The sequence below is a fragment of the Balaenoptera borealis genome (genome assembly GCF_965194805.1).
Source record: "Balaenoptera borealis genome assembly, chromosome: 7".
Lineage (NCBI taxonomy): Eukaryota > Metazoa > Chordata > Mammalia > Artiodactyla > Balaenopteridae > Balaenoptera > Balaenoptera borealis.
Window position 1 is genome coordinate 55,065,303 of NC_138864.1, and position 27,195 is coordinate 55,092,497.

The following is a 27,195-nucleotide window of genomic DNA, read 5'->3' on the forward strand; positions in this document are numbered from 1 at the left end:
TGTAGGTCACAGAGCAGAGTTCAGCCCTGCCCTAGAGGTTGAACTCTGTGGCCTGGGAGAGTCTTGGCAGCTTTATCTTTTGTGATCATCTGGTGAAAGGATGTTGCCTCAGAGTGCCTTCTGCTTTCTTTTATTCCATAGCTGCAAAGCCCAGAGAAACCTGAATTCTTTCTTTGCTATTGTGATGGGTCTCAACACTGCTTCTGTCAGCCGGCTGTCCCAGACCTGGGAGGTGAGCCCTGGGGGTCCATACGGAGGGTGGAGTTGGGGCCGGGTTGGGGACAAATAAAACTGAACGGGAAGTGGTCCAGCTAACAGTCTTTATTTAAAATAAATGGTTTAAATGAGATACGTAGCACTAGAAAAAAATGTTAAAAAATTAGTGTCTCAAGTCGTCAGGAACTATTTTCATCAAATGGTCTTCAAAATGGTTCTGTAATATATATGAAAGAAACACAACTTGTAAAATGCTTCCCAGCTAGAATTAGTTTTCTGCTTTTCTCCCGTGATGGCCTGGTTACAGTTCCATGTTGGTCATTTCAAAAGCTCACCTGTGTGTCCAGAAGCAGATTTGCAGAGATGCTAATGAATTCAAGCTACCAGTCCTCTCACTTGTGGGGCCTCTGGCAGGATGTTCATGTGGATGATGGATATCTTTACAGAATCTGCAAAAGTAATTTTGTATTCTTTTTTCCTTAAGAGGGCCCACAAAATGTTTTAAGTTTCAGGCCTCCCAAATCCTGGCTCTGCCTGTCAGGGTTGTGTGATGAAGGCTGTTTGGGTTCGAAGGGGGAGGGGGCCACTCAAGTTAGCGCACGTTCTGAAACGTGGACTCTGAGGGTCTACGTGGGAAGAATGGAAACTGGGGTGTCCCTAAATGTAGCCAGACACAGATGGAGGGCCCTCTGCCTCCCCCATGACCCCGACACCTTCTTTCTTTGGGCTTTCGTTTCTTTCTCTCTCCATTCCCTACTGACTGCGTACGTAATTCCCCGTACCATTTCTCTGTCTCATCCTTTCTCTCTGACCGTCAGGTCTTCTCCCTTACGGGTCCAGCCTGCCTGTGGCTCGCTGCGGCTCCCGCAGCCTCTCCCCACCCTCTCAGATTCAGCTCCTCTTGCTGCCTGCCCTGCCCTCTTCGTGGTCCCCAGTTCACACTCCTGCAGGAGAGAAGCTGACAGGCCAACTCTTGTTTTTCTCACATTCCATCTCAGCGACGGTCTGTGGGCAGCTTTGGGGTTCACCTTCTTTGCGTCAGGGGCCACACTCTGATGGAATGCGCAGTGGTGACCCGAGGGTCAGGGTCAGTGCTCCTTAAAGGGGTTCAAAAGAAAAGCAACAAAAGGCTTGCATCTCTGGTTAAGCAAACCAGATGCGCACACACTTCATGAGATTCAAGGAGGTGGGCCAAAAAAGCCGCAATTGATCAGAGCAGGAGGAAAACAAGTGGCTAGCAAGGGTCCGGGGAGGAGAGTGGAATTTTAAATTACACCCGGAAAGAAGGCTTGATCTGCAAACATTGAAAGGAGAACAGTTCAATTAAATTCACATGGTGTGTATTTCACGTGCACAGCGACTGCCTGCCATGTGCGCAGCTCTGCATCAATGCCGTGGCAGATGGAAGGTGGCCAGCTTAGCACAGGGTGTGCTGTGGTCAAGGGGGTCTTGAACCGGTTCCAGGCGGGCCCCAGCAGAGCAATGGAGGAATCATGCTGTCTCAGGGTGGCTGAGAAGCCTTAAGCAGCAGGGCCTTGGAAGCTGAGCCGGGAGTTGCTGGGGGCGTTGGGGTGGGCCTCCCTCGCAGAGGTGAGCTCCGTGTCTCTAGGCCTGGAAAGTGATCACACTGTCCTAAATAGGCAATACAGGCAGAGAAGTCGGTTTGAGGAACTAGAACAGAGGTCAACAAACATTTTGGGGAAGGAGCCAGATAGTGAATATTTTTAGGCTGTGCAGGCCATGTGGTCTCCACTGCTGTGACTCAACTCTGTCATTGAGGTTCAAGAACAGCCATGGTTAGTTGATAAATGATGAGCATGGCAGTGCTCCAGTAAAGCTTTATTTGCAAAAGCAGATGGGCAGATTTGGCCCATGGCTGACCCCTGGAGTAGGTAAGTTTGGCTTTAGATATGTTGAGTTTGAGATGACACCGGGATATTCGTGTGGAATATCCAACAGACTAAGATACGCAGCTCAGAAGAACAATTGCCATCAGTTGCAGATGTCTGCGTTTTATCTTTTCGCATTTGATTTGTCTTGCATTTATTAATACACGTGTATTGGTGTGTGTAACAGTAGCTGCCAGATCAAACAACCTGTGTGCTGTCAAGATGCAAAATTATCAATCTGATAATTTTGAATAATTTAAAAGTGTATTGTGGGGTTTACCTCATTATTTTGATTTGTTTTAGAAGCAGAAAATCTCACAAATCTTCTAGAACAGTCATAAGTGTTAATAGCTGGAATTTGCTGAGCACCGACCACGGACCGTACACTTCCTATGAGTTATCTCCATTTCAATCAGACAACGTGGAGACTCACTGCAGACACACAGCTAGAAAGGGGCAGAATTCAAATTCAGAGTGACTTACTCTGAGGCATCTAGCTTTTCACTTCACCATGTTAAAGGCAGGCTGGGGCTTCCCTGGTGGCTCGGTGGTTAAGAATCTGCCTGCCAATGCAGGAGACACGGGTTTGACCCCTGGTCCGGGAAGATCCCACATGCCGCGGAGCAGCTAAGCCCGTGCGCCACAACTACTGAGCCTGTGCTCTAGAGCCCATGCTCTGCAACAAGAGAAGCCACTGCAATGAGAAGCCCGCACACCACAATGAAGAGTAGGCCCTGCTCGCCGTGACCAGAGGAAGCCTGTGCGCAGCAATGAAGACCCAACGGAGCCAAAAATAAACAAATAAATAAATTTATTAATAAATAAATAAAGGCAGGCTGGAAAATTCCAGGCCCTTCTTCCTTAGACCCAAATTTTTATTTGGGAAGATGACCTATGTTTCCATCCTCTGTCTGTCTTCATGCCACCAGTTGGTGTGGGTGATCTTTACAGTTCAGTGATTGTATCCATCAAAGTGCAGGCTTCATCATTTAGGGTTTTCATGGGCTTTCACTATTTAGCCCTCTGCTGTGAAACATAATTATATCATTTATACAAAAAACATCAGCCAACATTATTATTTCCCACTTAGCAAGACTGTTTAAGAAGGTGAGAGCAGGGCTTCCCTGGTGGTGCAATGGTTAAGAATCCACCTGCCAATGCAGGGGACACGGGTTCAGTCCCTGGTCCAGGAAGATCCCACATGCCACGGAGCAACTAAGCCCATGGGCCACAACTACTGAGCCTGCGCTCTAGAGCCCACGAGCCACAACTACTGAGCCCACATGCTGCAACTACTGAAGCCCACGCGCCTAGAGCCCGTGCTCCACAACAAGAGAAGCCACCGCCATGAGAAGCCCATGCACCGCAATGAAGAGTAGCCCCTGCTCTCCACAACTAGAGAAAGCCTGCGTACAGCAATGGAGAACCAAAGCAGTCAAAAATAATAAGTAAAAAAAAAAAAAAAAAATGAGAGCATTTGTCAGAGGTAAGATACAGAACCAAAACCCAAGTTTTTATTGAAAGATCACCAGTGTGTAGAATGTTTAACCAGCTGGATTCCTGATCATGTGGCTGTTATTTATTTTAAACTGTCTTTAGCAACATTCCCAAGGAAGGTCGCATTAAGGAATGATGAAAATCGCATAATGAGAAGCAATCAGGGTAGAACCAGATGACAGAGCTATTTATGTTCAGATATGTGACATATGTAACACAACTTAATGAACATTCCCCTTAGTGCCTCTCAAAATAACTGACTTCTTTTGACCTTTTCTTTTCTGTTTGTTTGTTTTTAGAAAATCCCTGGGAAGTTTAAGAAACTTTTTTCTGAACTTGAAAGTTTAACAGTAAGTAGTTGAGCCAAAGTGGACTTATTCTTCGAACTGGTTGCTGGTGTCCAATTTCTTTCTAGATTTCAGTTGTCGGTATCTGCACTTTACCACGTCAGGTAGCTTAGACTAGTTCACTTGTATATGAAAATGTAGCTTTGCTTCTTACAGAGTGAAGCAAGTTAACAGTTAATGCTTCTTCCTCTCCGTGGAAAACGGTAGTGAGAATGGTCCTCTTGGTATGATATTCAGAAGGCAGATTTTTAAGTATACTCAATTTTCAGTCTCTTTTCAGATTACAGTAAAACTGTTCTCCTGTTTTCTCTGCATTATCTGTGCATTATGAGGGCAGTTTTTCTTTGCAGTGTGCTTAACAAAAGGCTGTGGGGTTACCTCATGGTAGAAACTATGGAGAAGAAACTGTACTTAAGGAACCTATTTGAGGGAAGAATAATAGGGCAATCAAAAGGTGTCTGTCCTTTGCAGTCATTTCCCATTATTGTCAACCAATAACTTGACTTTCATTCATTGCCTAGATTTCCTGCCCTAATTTAGTGAGTTTATTCTCCTAGGAAACCTTTATCTACTTTGTTCTTAGGAAGAACCACTCTATATCTAAATCATGTTCAAATTGTATAGTAAAAGTGGATTTAGAATTGTTTCTATAGCACATTGATTTTTCTTTCTCTTTGTAACCTTCTTGGTTCGGCAGGATCCTTCCCTGAATCACAAAGCCTACCGAGATGCATTCAAAAAGATGAAGCCACCCAAAATCCCTTTCATGCCCTTATTGCTTAAAGGTAACAGTTTTCTATCTTTTATGCTATGTAATTCCATCTTCCAGAAATTTATCACTCTACAGAGAGCAAGAAAAGGAATCTCAGTTTATTTCTTTAAAGTAATTTTGACATTCAGACCTAACTGTGTTGGCTTGTGATTGTTTTTCAAATGTTCAATTATTTATGAAATGCTTAAAATACTTAATTGTACTTAAGCAGACATCAAAGTGTTTTCGATTGATTCACAAAACTTGGCACTGGAAACGTTTGTGTTTTTACTTTAGTCTGCTTTAAGCATTGTCTTACTTGAGTCTACAATTCACTTAATTCAACCAATAATAAGGCTGGCATAAAGAATCCAAACAGTGATCAGTCACGTTCTATGTGTGCAACTTAAATTTCAGAGATTCAACCCGTGGCCTTCTGCTGTGTGAGAAATACCTTTGGTCAACCCAGGCAGTGTAGTGTATGAAGAGTTTTGGTAGGGAATGTACTTTCTTCTTTCCAGGAGTGAATCCAGTTGGGAAAGTACCTGACAGGTCCAAGTGAGTCGACTAACTTCTCTTCTGTAGAGCACCAGATCATTCATCATGAAACATGTTAGTTAAATTTACTGACGATCTCAGGGGTCTCTTTCAAACCCAGGGGGTTAATGAAAGGGAGGTTCGTTTTCATCTGGCCTATGCTCCTGACATTTAGTATATATCCTACCTATGTGCTTTCCAGGAGAAGCGGGTTGGTCATTTTTCTTGGCTGTATTTCGATTCTTTCCAAGGGATTATAGGAATACTCTTTGATATTGCCTTCACCCTTCAGAGGCTTGTAAATTCTGCTGGCTCAGGCCCCGGTGCCTACACCCATAAGTGTGATTCTGGAAATGAATTACCTGGGAACTGGATTGCTGGTTGTCCTGGCCGTCTCCTCCCTCACCTCCCCCCATCGCCAAGCCCCACTGGCAGTAAAGCTGATACTCCCTTTTCGGCTTCTCTCAAGAACAACCAGAGCTTGGAGAAGTGCTGAGTTGCTATACATCCCTGCAGCTATTTATTCAATCTTCATCTAGTATAAAGCAAGAATTTCTGGGAAACAATAATGTATTAGGACAATTGAGAGTCACACAGAATGCTTCATTCGAGCTCAAAAGATTCTGTGAAATGTAAATGGATGAAACAAGGAGAGATTGTAAAGCCAGAATACCAACTTAAAAGTTCATCTAATTTTTCATGTTTATTTCTAAGATAAGTTTATTCAGGCTTCTGATTTTTATTTAAAATAAAACACCAGCTGGAGAGCGGGGGGTGGTGGCCTGTGGGAAATGACACTTAGAATTATTTAGACACAAATAGGAAAAATAGGAAGTGAAGACAGATCTGGGAAAGGAATTGATTTTAGGAAGACAATATTTTGAAACAGTGGATGTTTTTAAGGTAATGAGAAAACAGTCGACAATGTCCCGTTAACTTAATTAGATGTAAGCTGAGCTTTCTGCTATATATTAGTGGTTTTTCCCCCAAAGTACTTAATGCAGTCAGGTGCCTCACACTTATGTCTTAGCTTGGATGCAATTTTATGTTTTACTGAGTTTATCTAGACCTCTTTGTCGGCAGCAAAACAAATTTCCCTTTTTTCTTTTTGTGTGTGTGTGTGTGTGTGTGTGTTTAAATTTTTTTTTTTATAAATAGGTTTTTTCTATTTTTTTTTTATACAGCAGGTTCTTATTAGTCATCAATTTTATGCACATCAGTGTATACATGTCAATCCCAATCTCCCAATTCATCCCACCACCACCCCACCCCACCCGCCACTTTCCCCCCTTGGTGTCCATACGTTTGTTCTCTACATCTGTGTCTCTACTTCTGCCCTGCAAACCGGTTCATCTGTACCATTTTTCTAGGTTCCACATATATGCGTTAATATACCATATTTGTTTTTCTCTTTCTGACTTACTTCACTCTGTCTGACAGTCTCTAGATCCATCCACATCTCAACAAATGACCCAATTTCATTCCTTTTTATGGCTGAGTAATATTCCATTGTATATATGTACCACATCTTTTTTATCCATTCGTCTGTCGATGGGCATTTAGGTTGCTTCCATGACCTGGCTATTTTAAATAGTGCTGCAATGAACATTGGGGTGCATGTGTTTTTTTGAATTATGGTTTTCTCTGGGTATATGCCCAGTAGTGGGATTGCTGGGTCATATGGTAACTCTACCTTTAGTTTTTTAAGGAACCTCCATACTGTTCTCCATAGTGGCTGTATCAGTTTACATTCCCACCAACAGCGCAAGAGGGTTCCCTTTTCTCCACACCCTCTCCAGCATTTGTTGTTTGTAGATTTTTTGATGATGCCCATTCTGACCGGTGTGAGGTGATACCTCATTGTAGTTTTGATTTGCATTTCTCTAATAATTAGTGATGTTGAGCAGGTTTTCGAATTTCCCTTTTTTTCTACTGAAAATACATTCTCTCATTCACGCTAGTAAATTAAACTTTTTTTTTTCATTAGAAGCTCAAGTTTAAAGAAGCACTTGTTTTTCCTTTATCTTAATTTTTTGTCATTATAAAACAACATTAGTACTCCCTTGCATTTAAAGTTACTATTTTTGTCTGAAATAATTCCCAAAGGAAAACAGGATGAAACTTTTAAATATGTGTATATCACGTCTGAGGTGAGACATTTTGGAAAACATAAATGACATTCTTAGCTTTTGTTAAATGCAAAATTATTTTAAAATTTGTTGTAAACTAGAGCAACCAACATTTTCATGAAAACTTCTCAGCCCTCCCCTCTTGTGCCTCCTGCTTTGGATTGCTTTTGGTTAGAGAAAGAGACCAAATTGAACTCCTTGGGTGTTAAGAAGGATTAGGGCTCCCAGGTTTCATTTTTTGAGATAGTCAATTCCCAATACCATGCAGATTATCAAGTGAGCACATAACCTAAAAATGCTTCCAGCCATCAGCTTTTCTATTTCCCAGTGAATTTCTTACTTCTGATTTACTTTCCCCCCCTACTGTGAAATCCAGTTCAGAAAGTGGTGAGTGGGAAAGCCCAAGTAAGTGTTGGGGAAAGGATCCAGCTGAGCTAAAGGTCAAAAGCAGTTGAATAATCTGTATCACGGCGTTTTGGGAGATGGTAGTCCTTCCACTAGAGTGAATAATCAACAGGTGTCTGTCTGAAGGTAAACTGAGGTTGTGTTTGTATCTTCGAGCTCAGATTATTATTGTACATTTGCGGGGGTGTTTAAATAAAAGGAATGTTGAGGTGCTTGTATGTTTTTTCCTTCTCTTTCACTTGCCATCTCTTCAAACGGAGTCCTTTCATCCCCCATCCTGTTATATGAAGTGTTAGGAGCGTGTTCAGATGTCTCCAGATAAAGGGGTCTGGCAGTTGCTCATTTCTAGCACTCTGAACCTGGTGGGTGCCCTGAACTGCTTCACAGCCCATGACTTAGGTTCTGAGACCCCCGTTTTTGAGCTCAACCACCTGTATTGGTTTATCCCTCTCACGCCTGCCTCTTCACACACCTGCCATTCATCTGCATCAAAACCTTCAGCCATTTGACCCCCTTCTCCTGGGCAGCAGCCCCTTCCAGCCCCTCTTGCCTCCCCACCTGGCCAGACACACTTTCCCTGCCTTATCCTCAGGCCAGCATCAGACTAACAGCCCCCCACCCTCAGTAGAGCTGCCATCCTCATGCGCTGACCTCGACAAGTCCTTGAGAGTTGAGGTTAAGCAAGATCACCCAGGCAGAGGAGAGGGAGGAGATAGAAAGAGGGACAAAGGAAACACTTTAAAAGTTGCAGAGGCCCCCAAAGAAGACGTACAGATGGCCAAGAAGCACATGAAAAGGTGCTCAACATCACTAATTATTAGAGAAATGCAAATCAAAACCACAATGAGGTATCACCTCACACCAGTTAGAATGGGCATCATCAGAAAATCTACAAACAACAAATGCTGGAGAGGGTGTGGAGAAAAGGGAACCCTCTTGCACTGTTGGTGCGAATGTACATTGATACAGCCACTATGGAGAACAATATGGAGGTTCCTTAAAAAACTAAAAATAGAATTACCATATGATCCAGCAATCCCAATCCTGGGCATATACCCAGAGAAAACCATAATTCAGAAAGACACATGCTCCCCAATGTTCATTGCAGCACTATTTACAATAGCCAGGTCATGGAAGCAACCTAAATGCCCATCGACAGACAAATGGATAAAGAAGATATGGTACATATATACAATGGAATATTACTCAGCCATAAAAAGGAACGAAATTGAGTCATTTGTTGAGACATGGATGGATCTAGAGACTGTCATACAGAGTGAAGTAAGTCAGAAAGAGAAAAACAAATATCGTATATTAACGCATGTATGTGGAACCTAGAAAAATGGTACAGATGAACTGGTTTGCAGGGCAGAAATAGAGACACAGATGTAGAGAACAAACGTATGGACACCAAGGGGGGAAAACCGCGGTGGGGTGGGGATGGTGGTGTGCTGAATTGGGAGATTGGGATTGACATGTATACACTGATGTGTATAAAATTGATGACTGATTAAAAAAAAAAAAAGTTGCAGAGGCCCCCATCTCCCATGAATTCAGCAAGGTGGCTGTAACGGGTGGTCAGAAATGTCCAAGTCCTTTCGGGTACCAGAGAGGCACTGTGGAGAGAACAAGCAGGCTGCTTGGGCTTGGGTCCTGGCTCTGAGACTTAGAGCTGTGATCATGGGCCAGCTGTGCTTGTTCTTTGGACCATCGTTTCTTCACATTCTTTTCCTGCTAGGGCTTTTACCTTATAGTCTTTTGTGAGGATTAAATGAGTTAATGCCATGTCTGACGCTGTTAATAAATATAAGCCGCGTTATTATCATCATCTTTGGGAACATAGGGAGGGGATGACAAACCTTGGAACACTGGGGAAATGGACCAAGAAACTCTGACGGGGCATTTGTAATCCGAATTCTCCGGGAGTGAGGAGTTACTAGGCTCGTAGGTGGTGTTTAATGTAGATAGAGTACACACAGTGCTTTGCTTGCTGTACAAAAAAAGATACAAGCTAACTGTGTTGGCTACTCTTTCTAAATATTGTGTCAGAGGTTGAAAGCTTGCAATTCTATTCTGAAAGCAAAACAGTGAAAGAAAATAACCAGAGAGTTTGTCAGATGACTGTGTAGTTGTGAATTGCTTCCCTGCTAAGACATCAGTTTAAAAAAAAAAAAAAAATCGAGGGGAAAAAAGAAAGAAAAAAGGCTTAGGAAAACGTTGCCGTCTGGTGGGGCTGGAAGCTGTGAATAAAGAATGCCGTGAGAAAAGGGTCGTCATCAGTGTAGTCTGTAACTGTGTAACTGGTATTGCCCCCTGGTGGGCAGTCAAAGCTCAGCGGCTGGGTGTGTTGCAGGCCGATTTCCCAAGCACCTATCTCCTAATTGCCCCATAGGGACCAGCAGAATCAAAGTCTTGATTAAATGCAAATGCTTTCCCTTTCTATTTAGAGGAATTTTAATCTGTTCGTTTCCCTCTTTTATATCATGTTATTTTAACAAGATTTTTGAAAAGGATGTTCATTTGGTTTGTCCCCCATGTCTGTGATAGAACATGATTATTTGCATGTTCTTTAAATTGTAGTATATTTCTTACTTTGATTCTCCGCTGTGAGGATTCCCTAATGCTCAGTCACTGACCCTCTGATCTGAGTTTTTATAAGCCATCCCCTTTCAGAGCTTCAGTTGCTGTTATTATTGTAACTCACCCCTGTCTCTTGAAGAGACACTCCAGTAAGTTTTGCGACCAAAAGGAGATTTTTAGTTGAATATCTTCTTTCACTTCAAATGCAATGAGGCTCAAATCAAATTAACATTCCCGTCCTCTGAAAATGTATCTTCATCCTACTTTCCTTATGTTGTTTTCATCAGTGATGCTTGCTTTCCAGTGGTTGAATAGACCCGGAAACCTTGCCTTTTCCAAACCTGTCCCATTCCTCATTCACTTCGGATACCCAGTCAGGCCCTGGCTTTGAAAACCAAAAATCTAAACATCCAAATCTAGACCTTAATGCTTTAAGTAAAGCAGATCCATATACTTTGCCTGGGATTGTTAAAAAGCAAACACATAAATATTAAAATCCTTTTTGTTTCTGGGGGTTCAGTTCTTTTCTGCTCAGCGTTCTGGCCTAAAAACATAATGGACCAGTTAAGTTATAGAATAGTGTTAGTGTATATTAAGCAGGTTGAAGTCAAAGCCTGCAATGTAAGAGCAAGATATATACTTGCATGAGTGTTATAATGTTTTCTCTCCACACGCATACATTATGCCCCCTCACATCAAATACTATGCAGATTCAATTTCAAGTTGCCTGGTCAAATGCATGAAATAATCCATAATGTTTAAGAAAAATTAATAAGCTGCATTGCATCTATACCTCTTCAACTCTGACTCATGATCCATTCCTAATGGTACATATATCTTTTTGTTTTTAATTTTCAGATGTGACATTCATTCATGAAGGCAATAAAACATTTTTGGATAATCTTGTCAATTTTGAAAAACTGGTATGTAAAACTTCCTATTTCTCCTTTTTCCCACTGTAAGGGAAGTGTATGCTTTTCTTGCGCCAAGAAACAAATGGTTTAAGTGCTTTTCTCCACTGCATGTGTGGTGATTTATTTGCTGCATGTTGTGCATTATCAATACAGTGCATTCCAATTAAAAATAAGTGTGCTGGCAAGTTCTGGGGCCAAATATGAAAATCTGCTTTTTATTTTTGAAAACGGAACTTCATTAGATTGATATCAGTGGTTGAGTGTATGTGTTTGAACTAGAATTAAACCTGTAAGTTTCCTGTCAGCTGGAGTTCACAGTCTTGAGGTTCAACCTTGTTGCTTTAAAGGCATGTCCCTGTGTCTTGGCTCACGCTGCTTCTGAGGCACGGGACAAAGCTCTCCTTCTGGGGAGATATGTCCATCTTGAAGATGAAGATGGAATTTGTAGGGTCTGCATGGGAGGGGAAGGACCACCCCTCTATCCGCCTGTGGACAAATGGTGCCACGGTGGAGAGACCACCTCGTGCAAAGTGAGAAAGTGAGCTCACGAGAAAGGGCTCCCTGGCCAGTCCCTTCTTACAAGTTACTGAAATGCCTCTTTGAGAACTGTTTCCAGGACATTCCCAGGTGCTTTGTCATGCAGCGGGTTCCTCCTAGCCTTTCTCACCGGCTGTGGGCACAGGAGGAATTGCCTGTTAACTGTGAAATAGGAGTGCCCCAAAGAGACCCTGGGGACCACAAGAATGGATTTGTCTGACAGGTGAACTTTAGTGTCATAGGTGAGCCTGCCATGCATGGTTAAAGATGGTATCAGGGACCCCTGTCCGTAGGCCCTGACCTTTGAGTGACCTTTTCAGTAATGGTAATGGATTTGTGTGAACTCTTTCAGGAATGGACCCCCGGTTCCCTGTGAGACTGGGTCAGGCATTTGAGAGAAGGTTGAGTGAGACGGGGGCCGTAGACCATGACCAAAGAAGAGTACCACCTGATGAGTCCAAACGAGGTTTGGCCTCTGACCTTTGCCTCAGAGGTGCCCCGCTCTAACTGTGAGGTTAACTCGCCACACACGGGATGAAGTGGCACAGAGCCAGTGCAGGCGGCTCTTGTACAACCTGAAAACCCAAGCAGCTGAATCTGGAAGACTGACATCTTGGGATAGCTTGCCTTAGCTCAGTTTTAATGATTTGAGGGTGATCGCTTTCTGGCTCATTAGTTTTGAAGTAGACGTGTCCATAACTTTTCGAGTCTCTCTCTGCACTAAGTGCTTTGGAATCCAGTTCAGTTATTTTAGATACTGCAGTCAAACCAACACAGCCCGAAATAGATATTTAAAGTATTGGGTTTTCTTGTACTTATTCTTTAGAGATTTGTTCTGGTGTCACCCAGTAATGTTCTGAAGATCCCAGGGCCCCTCTTTGTAGCCAAAGACTGTAGGCCCTAACGTTCTAGTCTGTAGGCAGGTTAATCTTCAGTGTTTGGTACTAATGAAATGATTGCAGGAATAAGAAGCCTCTGGTCAATACTTATTTCAAATCTTGGCCAACACCTCTGCTTAAGAACGCCAAATAAGCTTTGGCGAGCATGTAAGAGATGTGGAATGAGCTGTGTCACACCAAGTGGAATTCCCTCTAAAGGTCTAGTACCCTTCCCTCTGACTAACCCAGAGGAAACGTGCGAGAGCCAGTGTACTCTTTGTACGCTGACTGTGGTCAGTTGTTAAGGGTACACTGGTGGTTGACCCCCTTCCCAAAGAGAACCAGTGATTTGGTTAAGTTCATTGTGTCATTTCCCCCCAGATGGAGCTCCCCAAGTGAGAGAACAATTCAGTAAAGGCAAGCATGGGAAAGAGCGATGGAAAGCTTCCTACACCCTCTCTCTTTCATTCTGATCAGCGTCTCTTTTTTTTTTTTCTTCCCCTGCTTTCTCCAGTGGTCCAGTGGAAGCCTTTTAATGCTGACTCATGTAGTCTAGGGTCTTGCTTTCATAGAGACAAGACTTCAAACTAACCGTGGGGACTGAAACAAAAGTCTAACTAACAGTACTGCTCTTAGGGTCAATAATTGTATGTACCCTGAACCCTTTAATAAAGCTTAAGGAAATAACATGGCGTAAATAGGTAATCTTTTATTTTAAATTCCTGAAGAGAACCCTTATTAAAAAGACAGCTAGAAGATAAGTGCAGTTACACATGCATGCAGCAGGCCCACGGCACACAAGCACACCCATCAGGTGCTTGCCATCACATCATTTCCAAAGAGAGCAGATTTTGTAGTGTCACTGGGTTCCTGGTCCTCAAAGCAGATGGCACTTAAGATACAGCCTGCCTCATGCTGACCGCCTCCTTGCACAGAGAAGACAGGGTGAAGTCAGAATTTTTTCTACAAGGACAAAACTGTATTTTACATTGTACATAGCCCTATGTTGTACTTGGATGCTGGAGAGTGAAACTGAATTTCCTAGTAGAGTCAGCAGTTTCAGCACGTTTCTTAGCAAAAGACAAGGTTTCACTTAAGCTATTGATAAAATAGCATCATCATTCACAGTAATGAACCAGTAGAACCTAACTGAATTAACTTGTGGGAAGCCAATTCCTCATGATGGATATTAGCCAGTGAGCAGATAATTCAGTGTATTATCTTTATCAGGCTGATCCAGGCCAACACATTAGGTCAGAGAACACGAAACCCAGAAGTGCTTATTGGACCTAATAAGTTTTCCACTGTTCCCCACACTGCCTCAGCAGCTCCAAATGTTTCAGCCTCAGACCATTAAATAACGAAGAAACAAATGCTTTCTCCTTTTCTTCTCTTTATCCCTCGGTGTTAAGGGCATCTTCTTTTATCATAGCTTCCCCCCTCCACCCCCGCTCCCTTCAGAAAACCTAAAGATGAGATCAGGGCTCTGGTTTCAGTGCTGCCCTGAGCACCTCACCTTACATCAGCTGTGCAAGTGGCACATGATAGAAATCAAGGTGACGCCATACCTTGAAACAACGACAGAACTGTCCTGGGAATAGTGGTAAAATTGGGGGAAGGAAATTTAACAATACATTCTCAGACATGAGTCAGGTCTCATTTCCTTTACAAACGCAACTCGAGCTGTTGGCTGTAATCACTGTCCTGTTTAATTTTTCACTATTGAGTAGAAATACAATAGAAATGCAGCCTGTGAGAACAATTTAATAAGTAGGTCATATTCAAATAGTGTTTCTGGAGGTCTGCTGAATTTTAAGTAAATTTTTTTTTAGTATTAACATTATTATTTTAGCAATAATTTGTTGAGCGTTTGCTGTATATAGACGATCCTATGTTCAGTGTGTGTAGACAGGACATGAAAAACAATGGCCCAAGGTACAAACTGCTATGTATAAAATAAATAATATACAAGGATATATTGTATAGCACAGTAATAATAGCCAATATTTTATAATAACTTTAAATGGAGTATAATCTATAAATTTTGAATCACCTGAAACTAATGTTGTACACCTGAAACTAATATTGTAAATCAACTATACTTCAATTATTTAAAAAAAGATGATGGCCCATTTAGGAGGGTTTGGAGGACCAGATCATGAATAATGTTGATTCTTGAATTACAGGGTGATGTTTGGATTTTGTATGAAAGAAAGTATGGAGTCACTGTAGCTTTCCAGAGGACTAGATAGAACATGATGACAAGTGTTTGGAGATTATTCTGGCAACCGCGCAGGAGGAAATGTAGTGGAGATTGGTCTGGTCCTAAATGCCGTCTTTCCTTTACCATGGTAGAGCTGGAAGGTGGTTGCAGGTACACAAGTATGAGACGAGGGGATCTTGTCCAAAGGAAGGAGCTGTGAGTTTAAGAAACCTTTGCCTGGAGATCAGTAAGAAGCTTAGAGAAATAAAGTAGAAAACTGAAGACCATAAAAGGGAATGTACATTATAAACAGGAAACGGTCTCTGTAAAGATATTGATGTTTTAGAAAATGTACCTCTTTCATAAATATCTCGTCTCCTGTCACCATTTGAGTTACTTGAGTCTTTGATTCCCCAAAACTTCCAGCCTCCATTCAGGAAGTATGTGTGAGGCCGCGTGTGTGCCGTACGGTTGGTGCTGGGTACACAGAGCCCTCTCGTGATACTTGGTCTAGAGGAGGAAGAAAGGTCCACAAAGTGATTACAGCAACACAAACCCAATAAACACTGTACACAGAGCAGTGGGAAGGTTGAGAATGGGGCTTCCCAAGTGCAGGCGAACTCACAAAGCCTTCATGGGGAGAAGGTGAAACACCTTCTGAAGTAAAAGCGTATGCAAATGTGCACAGGTAGATTGAGGGTGGACACGCTGCATATTTTTTAATATATATTTTTTAAATATTTCTTTTTTTTTCTTTTAACTGAGGTAGTATTGAAGTACAATATTATATGTTACAGGTGTACAGCATTGTGATTCACAGTTTTTAAAAGTTATACCCCAGTTATAGTTATTATAAAATGCTGACCATATTCGCTGTGTTGTACTATCTTTGTAGCTTATTTATTTTATACATAATAGTTTGTACCTCTTTATCCCCTACCCCTGTCTTGGCCTTCCCTCCTTCTTTCTCCCCACTGGTAACCAACCACTAGTTTGTTCTCTATATCTGTGAGTCGGTTTCATTTTGTTATATTCACTAGTTTGTTTTATTTTTTAGATTCCACATATAAGTGATATCATACAGTATTTGTCTTTCTCTGTCTGACTTATTTCACTTAGCCTAATACCCTCCAATCCCATCCATGTTGTTGGGAATGGAAAATTTTCATTCTTTTTTATGGCTGAGTCGTATTCCATTGTACATATATACCACATCTTTATCCATTCATCTGTTGAGGGACACTTAGGTTGCTTCCATATCTTGGCAGTTGTAAATAATGCTGCTGTGAACATTGGGGTGCATATGTCTTTTGGAATTAGTGTCTTCATTTTCTTTGGATATATACCCAGGAGTGGAATTGCTGGGTTATATGGTAATTCTATTTTTAGTTTTTTGAGGAACCTCCATATTGTTTTCCATAGTGGCTGCACGATTTACATTCCTACCAACAGTGTAGGAGGGTTCCTTTTTCTTCATGTCCTCACCAACATTTGTGGTTATTTTAATGTTAGCCATTCTGACAGGTGTGAGGTGATATCTCATTGTGGTTTTGATTTGCATTTCTCTGATGATTAACAATATTGAGCATCTTTTCATATACCTGTCAGCCAAGTGTATGTCATCTTTGGAAAAATGTCTGTTCAGGTCTTCTGCCCATTTTTTAATCGAGTTGTTTTCTTGATGTTGAGTTGTATGAGCTCTTTATATATTTTGCATATTAACCCGTTATTGGTCATATCATTTGCAGATATTTTCTCCCATTCAGTAGGTTGTCTTGTACTGCATTTCTTAACAGTATGTTTTCCCATGGCTCAGTTAGAATCTGTGCAGCTGGGGTTGAGAGCCACTGTTTCTGAAGACAAGGTCAAATTTTCTTTTGTAATCCAAACTCAATATATATTATCAATTAAAGTTAGGTCCCGCACCAAATATAGCTCCTCTATTTACACCCAAAGGTGTTAGACTATCCAGCCAGCCTCACAGCACCGCTACTTCAGCAACACCCGAAATGACCCTTCTGCTGATGTGTTTCCTCTTCTGCCTTCCAGCATATGATTGCAGACACTGTCCGAACACTGAGACACTGCAGGACTAACCAGTTTGGTGAGTCATTGAAGTTGGGTATGGCATGTTAGTCTACCATACATTGGTGCGGACTGTGGCCATATCACAAGTATTTGGTGGTTAAAAAAAAAAAAAAAAAAATTGTAAAATATAATAGGCACATCACATGCATATACTGTATTCTCTCTGTTTCATCACTGCATGTTTGGGAAACAGAGTAGGACAAGAAATGGCAGCTTTTTATCCTCTCCTGGCAGCAAGTTTACACTGTCCAGAGTGACTTTAGACGATCAGAAGCTCCCGCTCCACCCCTCACCCAGAAAGTCTTGTTTGCTTGCCCGCTGGCTCAGAACTACCCGTGGGTTTATCAGGGGTGACCCTGTCCTTAACCTCCTTGCTTGGAGCCTTCCTGGAACAGGAATATAGTTTGTAAAAATGCCTAAAGCAGCCTTGCAGAATCTTTTCTCCTCTCCAATGAAAACTTCCTGTTTGGAGCTGCCTTTCACTGAAAAAGTATTTTTTCTGAGCCCTTTTGTTGACTCCCCACTGAGACTAATGTACGTAGGAATATTTATTCCTTTTTAAATCTCAAGAATAATTTACACTGTGTTTAAATGATGTTAAAACATTGCAGGAAGGAAGGAAATCAACTGTATTGAGTTCAAGGAGCTTTCACATGGGCAGTGCAATCCTGACCCTAGTGCTGGTGAATGGAGATTATAGACCCTGTGGGTGCAGAGCAGAAAACTCAGGCTCGGAGAGGCTAAGTTTCAGCCGTTACTCAGACTGAGTACCTGACTGTCTAGCCCATACCCTTTCCTTCGCCTTGTGCAGACTTTATAAGTATAAAGGGCAATTAAAAAGACAGAGTTCAGTAATTATAAGTCAATCAAAAGTGACCACTAAGTAAAACTTACTTTGTTAAGCAATACATCCTCGTTGTAAACCAATTTTTTTCAACAATACAGAAGTATCTTTAAAGTAGAACAATCAAAGTCCCACTTCCTAAGGAAAATATTACTAACAATTCAGTACATATTCTTAAGAATTTTCATTCTGTTCATGCCCGTCTTGGGTAGTAATACTGTCCTCCAACAAAGCAACGGAACTTCTGTGTGGATTACAAAGTTTCTGTTTGAAAGAGAGAATTATAAATACAGGACCTAATTTCCTAAGTGTTCACATCAACGAATACCATGTGATACGTGCTTATATAATTGTCCATTAACTACCCAAGTACAATGCAGCTTCAATAGAAATAGCAATAACATTGTCATGGAGATTCATTCGAATGTACAAGCATACTATTGCTGATGAGTAAAGGATTTGTATCTCTTTCACTCTCCTTTGCTTCCCAAGTATTTATGGGTACTCAGCTAATTCTGAGACCTCAGTCTCACTTACCAAGGGATTCCGGTCTATATACACTGCAGGTGTGGGCAGGAAGGTTATGCCAGTGGGGCTGGCCTTGACCTTGCCAGCCTCCCATCTCCAGAGAGTAAGTCTGCATAGCAGAAGGTAAAGGAGGAATTTAAATAACTATCAGGCCAGTTTGTGTTTTGTATTTATATATCTTTAAAAATCAAGTTTGGAACTGAATTATCTAAATTCATCCTGACAGTTTATATAGGCAGAGTTAAGCAACGTCAGCACTTGGGATAAAATAACGTTAATCAAGCCACTTAGAGATTACAAAGTGCCATGCAAGGGTCACTTGTCATGGTTGGAAGCATTCCGCCTGCCGTCTTTTTAAGACTGGAAATTTAACAACAAGACTATCTCGGTAGCATCATGTTTTCTGAACCAAACAAGGGGGAATGGTAAAACTTTAACTCCTGGTGCTTTTACTTGTTGAAACCAGGAAGCCTTTTTTCTATTTAACCTCAGAACTACAAGCCATCCATGACATACAAGCCTTAAATTATTTCCTCATAAAACATATTTGTCACAGAGGAGGAAAAAATGGGTTTTCACCAAGAGATAAAATTTCTGAATTAAAATGCTCAGCCTCTTGGGGGCCCCTTGCTTCTCCTGCAGCTGAACTCCACCCTCAACCCCTGCTTCTCCATCTGAAATCCCACAAAGCAAGAAGACTCACAGTTACATTGTCTCACTGGAGGGCAGCTTAGCCCATCTCCCCAGGCCTTAATGCGTTTTTTGTTTGTTTGTTTGTTTGTTTCTGACCATGGGAAGTGGGCCTGCCCCGCTGTCCAGGCTACTTTATCTCTGGTTGCTTATCAGAGCCGTCAGCAGCATATGGCACACACAGGTTCACCGCGCACCGAAGCCTCTTGCGGCCCTTTAACCGCCCCGCGTCTGGGAGTAGAAACTCCCTTGCTTTGTCCTTCGCTGCGTGGACGGTTACCCCATCCACACACTTTCTGAACCCGCTTTGCCTGTAAACCAAACCTTTAGTCCACTTCTGTGATATCCGTTCATTTGATTGTTCCCTTAATTTTTTTCCGCCAAAATAAGGACACCAAAAGATTTTCCTACCGAAATAAGGACATACAAGATCCAAAAAAAAAAAAAAAAAAAAAAGAACTATTGTGTCCATGCAGTCACCAGGTTAGCAGTGATTTCTGACAGTTCCAGCCTGAGATAGAAGAGCCTGTGAAAGCCATCTAACGGGGCAGTCACTGTGACAGGCTGCATGGCGTGGGAGCCGAGACCATGGACTTGGGGGCCTCATGGCCTGGGTTCTGGTCCTGATCTGCCTCTTACCTTCTAGGTCTGTGCTGTTTCACGTTCTGTAGAGAGAGATAATAACAATCACTAAATACTATATAACGTTAGGAGAAATTGCTCTATCAATGTTGGTAGAACAAACATCTTGCCAATCTAATTACCTGACCTGAGGCATCTGGTCTGAGCTGAAAGCATCTCTGGGATTAGGATAAAGACATCTCTTCTGGGATTCTGACCAATGCGAGTCTGCCTTCTGGATTTACTCTACGCCTTCAGGTGGGGTTTTACTGGTATTCAGAAACAGCATTACTGCTCTCATGAGATTGACTTTTTTTTCCTTCCCCAAAATAGGAGGTGACATATCTCCAAAAGAGCACCCAGAGTTAAAATCCTACGTTCATCACCTGTGCGTCATTGACAGCCAGCAGGCCCTGTTTGCGCTCTCGCACAGGATCGAGCCACGGGTGTGAGCCCTCCCCACGCCTCGCCACCCCGGAATCACAGCCCCGGAGCTACGGGGATGGCAGCACCGAGCACGTTGCTTTCCTGAGAGAAAAGAAGTTGCTGAGTTTTATCAGCGTATCACAAGACATCCACAGGAAAGCCAGCCAGAGCGTGCTCGCGAAGTGATGTCAGCTGCCCGAGATGCGGAGAGGCTGCTGTCGGAAGGAGGAGGCGGAAGCTTTCTCGAAATGGAGAAGTCTGGTTTCTTAGGATCACCTTGTTGAACCAATCCAATTTTCACTTTGAGACGCGCCAGCGTCAAGACGGGAGACCGTCTCTTGTCATACGGTGACCAGATATCTCAGTTAGAGCATGTGTGAGCCTGGGAGGAGTTTTACTTTGCCTGGCAGTAGATGACTGTTTCTAGGCCGTCAAAGCAGGAGCTCGTTTGAACACCTGAAGACAGTGATGGCATCTCTAGGTTTCCAGGGAGACGGACCGGTCTCTGTCTTTATGAACTATGACATCACCAAAAGCCACTTGTGTCTAGGGAGTTAGTGAGGACTGGCACCTGGCATCCCTGCTCTGATCTCCAGAAGAGAAATGTCAAGGCATGCATTTCTTGGCATCCACAATCACTTAGTGATGTCTGCTTGCAGGTGAAATTCGTTTCTGCGCAACTGATTCACAACTGTAGGCAAGTTAGACTAAGTTGCGTTGCCAACACGGAAGAACAGTCACCTTTAAGAAATCGACTCATTTAATTTCTGGGGATTTTCTTTCCACGTGCAAGCGGGCTCTCATCTCTTCTTGGGTACAGTACGATTTTTGACAGAAGCACAGTGCCTGACACATTGCTGGCACTCTTTAACTGTTTCTGGAGGTGACAGTCACAAAGGTCCGCCTTCTTGTGCCTGGCGATGCCCTCGTGTGTTGCTTGCTTCCAGCAGCCTCCTGCCCACACTCTGGAATGAGAACGGCCCGTACAGGGAGGTTAAGTGGGATTTGATGTGTGAAGCACTTCGCACTCCCTGGAGAAGAACAAGGGGTTAAAATAGTGGTGATTGCCCATCTTTCAGCAAGTGAAAAGAACCCCAAAGATCCAAATGTCTGATGTATGTTGGACACTTGGAAGTCCTGTAGTCCACCTCCCAACCAAGGCGGGGAGCCTTTCTATAATTTGGGTTTTTTTTTTTTTTCTTTTTTCAAAGTCTCAGAGTCTTTTAAGTCTTTTTATTCCCATTTTTACAGGTTGGGGCTCCTACGGTAAATATGACCTCTTGCTGTTCTCAAGAACTGGTTAGAGGATTTCCCTCAACCTTCAAACGAACAAAAAAGCCTGTGGGATACAGTAACGAAATCCACCCCTGCCAGCTAGATCCTTGTCACTTTGCTAAAATACAAGGGCCCTGCTTTGCCTATTAGCTTCATTCATTTTCCACACATGTGATCCCGGCGCCCCTCTCACCACTCCTGCCTGGTCCTCTCCTTGGTGCCTGTACAGAATCGCTTCTTCTTGTCTCATCAGCACCTCATTACTGAGATGTGTCCAATGCTTTCTTACGCCTTTATAGCAGTGCTGTTTCCTGGGCTCGGGAACCACACTGAGCTTGAGAGATCACTGGAAGGAACCACATGGAGCAAATTTGGGGTAGGACTTTGAAAGAGAGTCTGTCCCAGCATGTCAAACTTCAGTCCTGAACATTAACTGGGCTTTATAGAAAGGCGCCATCCAGGGCTAGTCCGCTCAGAGAAATGCCCCAGGCTACTGGGAATGGAATGAGACTCATTGGAGGAGATCAGAGCCATCAGAACCAGGGAAAAGAGACTTTTCTCGTGGCTGATCAAACACTGGAAAAGCTCTCCCCTTGGCAATTACTGAGGACGGTGTGGGCTTACAGCACCAGTGTGTGTTCTGGTCTTTTCTCTATGCTCGGGAGTAGCATTGGGCCATTCTAATCCTACGAGGCCATTTTGACATTGTCTCTGTGTTTTACAGTTTAAATGGTTATTCACATTAGATCTACATTGCTCCAACTAAAACTATTGCAGTTGCTCCAGTGGAGAACTATTTTAGCACAACGCCTGCTGCTTGGACCTCAACTCAGATGTGTGCATGGCCAAACGAATCCACACGTATATCACACCTAAACAGATTCTGAGGGTGTAGTCAGAGTACCCCACATGGTATGGGTGGAAACAGACTGGGAGAGAACGGCGATTGCCCACTGTTTCCTCCAGCCATGGTCTTGTGGCTCTTGGGGCAGCAAAAGGAAAGGAGGATTTTGTTTTGTTTAGATGTGCTTTTCCATCCCTGTCTTCTGAAAGTCAAAGTCTCTAAATCTTCCTGAAATTTAACAACTATCTCCAGAGGTTTCCCAGGCAGCAGCTCTCAGAAATTTCAGAAGCAATGAGAAGACGTGAATCTGGAATCAATGAATTCAAGGCAGAATCATGGGAACCAGATGTAGCTCAACATGAAGCTCTTTCTAATGAGTCTGGAGCTGTCCAAGTGAACAGGCTGTAGGGGACTTAAGCAGGGTTCCTGTTGATAGGGATGGGTCATATTCCCTCTGCATATATCTGCCAAGGCCTCTTTGGAATAGGTTTTGTTCTGGCCAGAAGGGTGGCCAGGAGGACCTGTAAGCTCCTTTCTAACTCTATTAGATTTTCACAATCGCACAAAATCTCCATTCACTCTGAAAAATCTCCTTTCATCTGAGACCTTCACCAGCGACAGGTCCGTGGGCACTTCTAAGGGGGTTCTTTTTGCTATGGCACAATTTTCAGACAGTCCTATGGGTCTTTGGATTTGTCACCAGTCCAGCAAACCAGCCCTGCTTAGAAGTTAGCACAGGACAAGTTCCTATCGGCAAAATCACAACCACTCAAAAAAATTTTTTTAATTTTTCCATACACATTTGCAGATGCTCCAAAGACTACAGTGTTTTATAATAACTTCACTCTTCGTTATAATCTGTATAATTGCCAAATGGTTGTAGTGATACATCTTAATGGCCTGCGTTCACTTTATTCTAGTATCTCTTTAGAATAAATTCATTTTCCTAGACCCCTGTCCACAAGCAAGTTGGGTGGAGAATACTTTAAATTCAGAAGCATAGGGACAAAGTAAAAACCCGTACCTCCTAGCTTGTAGGGAGACATTGCACTAATGCATACTCACCTCCAAGTAGGGAGACACAGTGGCATCAAAGAGAAGGTGCTGGTGACGTTTGATCCCTGGAGCTGGGCTTTCACTGCTGCCCCGATCCCTGCCCAGTGGTTTTGTTGCAATCATCACACACACCACAGATTCCAAGTTTCCCTAGATGGCACAGCTAATCTGTGCTTCTCAGAAACTAGGCAAAAACATTAAAATGGGGAAGATCAGGTCCACTGTGGTGATCTAACATGGATAGCATTTCTTTTAAATGCTTCAAAGACATGTCCTTAAATTTTCAGCCTGCTTATTAACGAGTGAGCCATTGTGCTTAAAACTAGTGCTGGAAAAAAGTTTTTAAAAATTGCCAAAAAGTTAGATGAAAATGTACTATATAAAGCAAAGCTGTATATACTAAACATTTTTTAGCAGAGTAATATTTATTTGCATAGCCTATTTATTGTATTCGTATTACACTGTTATCAAATACTGGGATGAAATCGATGACCAGAAGCAAGGACTCTTGCCTTTTAATGCATCATTAATTAGGACCGCTGTGACATTATCAGCTTGCATTAACAGAAGATAGAAAACCCACAATCAGGGCGTCTACCTAACTTCTCAGGGACTACACTTTGTAGTTTTCCACCATTAGAAGAGCTGGTAAATATGAAACATTTGTGGAATTACCAGAATTGCCATTAACAGTATTTTCTTTCTCATATTTCATGCTTTCTGCTTCTGTATATATGACTGTGCTGTGTATTTATCAAAGCTAGTAAGCAATAATTTATATGTAAAAATGGCCAAGCAATATAAGGTGAAAACTTATATATAAGTCACTGTTACCTTATCTTGTATTTTCAAGTGTTTTTTTTTTAAAAACTGCTTTTCAAATATAAGATTATGTTAAAGATACTATTCATGCCTCAGATCTTCTTGCTTTGTGATGTTTGGGGGCTCTGTAGCCTGTGTTCCGGCAGCATATTATGCTCAGATGTTTGGAACTCAGAAATTATTTACTTGCTGACAGCGCTACAGGTAGGTGAAGAGATTCTCAGGCGACCCATGGAAGCCTAAATCACTTGTGCTGCCATTGAGTTATTGTAGAACCTAAAGACCCTGGAAATCGCAGCATATTCTGGGATTTGGAGACTCCAACAACCCCTGTCATTACCTCACCCCACTCAAGTGGGACCAGGTACTGTCCCTTCCTTACCAGCCCAGACGCTGAGGCAAGCTCCAAGCCCTGGTGGTGAAGCCCTAGGCCTGGACTATAGCAGCAGGACAAAAGCTATGGGCGGGACGATGAAGCAAAGGGGTGGTCATGATGCTCTACTGGAATGGGAAGACGAGGGTCGTATACAATGGGGTAGACTTACCCTTCCAACTCTTCTCTCCCCCTCCCTGCGGAAGAATGATACATCCGGCCCATTGATGCCAAGCTTGGCCTTTGGCACGTGTTGATCCCTCTCCCTGCAAGAGGATTATGTCGCTCACCACGATGAGCTGAGAACCGGCTAAATGTCTTCCTCTGTCCAGTGAAAAACGGGGAAAAGCAACCCATATGGCTTGGAGACCGAGGCTTTGAGGTAACCTGTGGCTGCCATGTCTCTTCTGCTGGGAGACCCGCAGCGTCCAAGTAAAGGTGTCTCCATGCACTGGACTCGCCAGCTTGTGAAGGATGTGTCACTTGAGTGAGAAATAAAACATCATCCTTAGAAGCCGCTGCAGTTGGATGGCAGGGCGGGGGTGGGTGGCTACCCAGGTGGAATTTCACCGAAGCTGACTAATACAGTCCCCAGGACACTGCTTTCTTGATAAACGGCACTTTCCCTCAGTCCGCGTCGGGGCGGTAGTACTGACTTTGCACATTACCTAATGGATAAAACCACCGGCTGTCCTCTATCCATGCAAAGGGCTAGTGTTTATGTGGGAAAAGGTAAAGACCAGATGATTTTCTTGGGTTCTTGATCACTAGGAAGGGGTACTCTGTGTAACAAGGGAAAATGGGAAGAGATCGCAAAGGGGGGCAATGGGCTCTCAGACACTGGGGAGCAGAGAGAGGAGGACCACTGAGCTTGACTGCTTCGTTCTGGCCCATCGTCACTACATCTGTGGGCTCAGGCCTGGATCTGGAGCAATGCAGGAGACGAGGGGAGGATGGAAGCTGCCCTAGGCTCCAGCTTCAGAAGGGAATCGGAGGGGAAAGGGAAATTCCCATTGCTCAGGATTCTCGGAGATTTTCTTCCCTGGGATTGTCCGTACTGGGAAGATGAAGGCTCCCGCAGACTCAGAAGCTGGTTCTTGTTCTAGCAAACCTCAAAATGAACTTTCTGGCCCTGGTGCACTAGCTACAAAATCAGATTTTGGTGGATGAGAGCTCCAGGTCTGGTCCAGTTCTTCGAAGTCTTCTGGATCCCCAGTGAGCCACTTGTGTAGTTGTTTTCCATTTACGACTTTAAACGAATGAAAGTCCTAAAGCTTTAGACTTGCTGATGTCCTTCAGTAAAGCATCCCTGTTCCCGAAGGCAGCAGGTGCGCCTTAATAGAGGAGACCCTAAGGCAGCCCCCCACCTTGGAGCCTTGTTCACCTGAGGTGCAACCCTGGGAAGTGGTATTGAGCCCGCCTCTCCCGAAGGCCCCTTTCCTGCTCTGGGAACTTTAGAGGTTCCCAAGTTGTCTGTGTGTGGTTAGAGGGTTAGAGGCTGTAATCTCTAGTTAGAACTTGAGTGAAAATAGTTACATTCTGAGAAAATCCATGCAGTGGTCACCTCGGTCTTGAGAGTCCCGACCAAAAAAAAAAAAAAAAAAAACCAACAACAAGCAAACAAAAAAACCCAATGCAGCAGAGAGATTGAAGTCTCAAAACCAGTGAGCCCACATGCGAGAATTAAGACAGTGGCAAGATCTTTCTCAAGTTCTACAGCAACGGTGGCTCTTTGGTGTCTCATAACAGGTAAGTCCCCCTGCAGAACAGGCCCCCAGTGACGGCCAAGTTCAAACCATGGGAACGAACTATCTTGATTCCTCACGTCCAACACCCCTTGCTCATCAAGTTCTCCACCAGCTGCTCTGTCCCCACTTTCCCTGCATGAGGTCAGGCCTTCACTATCCATTACTTAATCATTACAGTAACTGTCTACCTAGGCTTCCTCCCTTTAGTCTAAATTTCCCCCATCAATTTTTTTTTTTTTCTAAAATGCAGATCTGATCGTGTCTGTCCTAGCTCAAAATCCTTCAGCAGCACCTTCCAAGCTATAGAACTAAACCTCAGTAGCATGCACATTCACATTCTGGCCTCTACTTATCTGTCCAGGGCCAAAGAGATTGGGAAGATGCCTCCAGGAGACAAATAACTTGGCATCCCCTGGAAACTGCTATTCTACTCGGGGAGATTCATTGATTCATACCATTAAGAATGCCAGTTGAAAATAACATGCACCTGGGACTTCCCTGGTGGTCCAGTGGTTAAGACTCCACGCTTCCACTGCAGAGGGCATGGGTTCAATCCCTGGTTGGGGAACTAAGGATCCCGTATGCTGCGTGGCAGTGGCCAAAAAAAATAATAATAATAACATGCACCAAACATTTGCTAAATAAATCAGTGTATGTGAGACTTATTTGCTCCTTTTCAGATGTGAAATCTTGAAGCCAGGCTGGGAAGTATTCAGAGCTAGCTGGGGTTGGGGCAGGGGCTCTGACTAGCTTTGCCCAGGCCACCAGATTTGCCTTGAGGATCATGAGCTCTTTCCTACCAGAGCTGTGCAGACAGACCTAAAACCAACTAGCGATTCAATCATCAGATGAAGGCTCTGACAGAAGACCTTTAAGATCCCTTCCAGCCCCTGGCTGTTAAGAAAACTGGTGCAGATCTGCGATTGCTAGAGATAATTGGTTTGGTTTTGTTTCAGGAAGTGACTTGGCAGATGTGGGAAGAAAGAACTGTTCATGA

At 43.1% G+C, this 27,195-nt stretch overlaps 1 protein-coding gene across 12 annotated transcripts in view; it reads left to right on the forward strand.

Annotated features, from left to right (window-relative positions):
* Positions 1-26,066, forward strand: part of RAPGEF5 (Rap guanine nucleotide exchange factor 5) — a 219,801-nt gene extending 193,735 nt beyond the window's left edge. For 6 of the 12 annotated variants that reach the window (XM_082398268.1, XM_082398272.1, XM_082398266.1 and 3 more), the window contains 6 exons: positions 142-232; positions 3,902-3,952; positions 4,647-4,734; positions 11,210-11,274; positions 16,933-16,987; positions 19,988-26,066. In XM_082398268.1, the coding sequence (XP_082254394.1) occupies positions 142-232; positions 3,902-3,952; positions 4,647-4,734; positions 11,210-11,274; positions 16,933-16,987; positions 19,988-20,106 (469 nt within the window). In that variant the 3' untranslated portion in view covers positions 20,107-26,066. Of the gene's footprint in view, positions 1-141; positions 233-2,408; positions 2,912-3,901; positions 3,953-4,646; positions 4,735-11,209; positions 11,275-16,932; positions 16,988-19,987 lie in introns of those variants that run through there. The other 6 variants (XR_014246427.1, XM_082398271.1, XR_014246424.1 and 3 more) reach the window with 6 other exon arrangements.
* Positions 26,067-27,195: the final 1,129 nt, after the last annotated feature.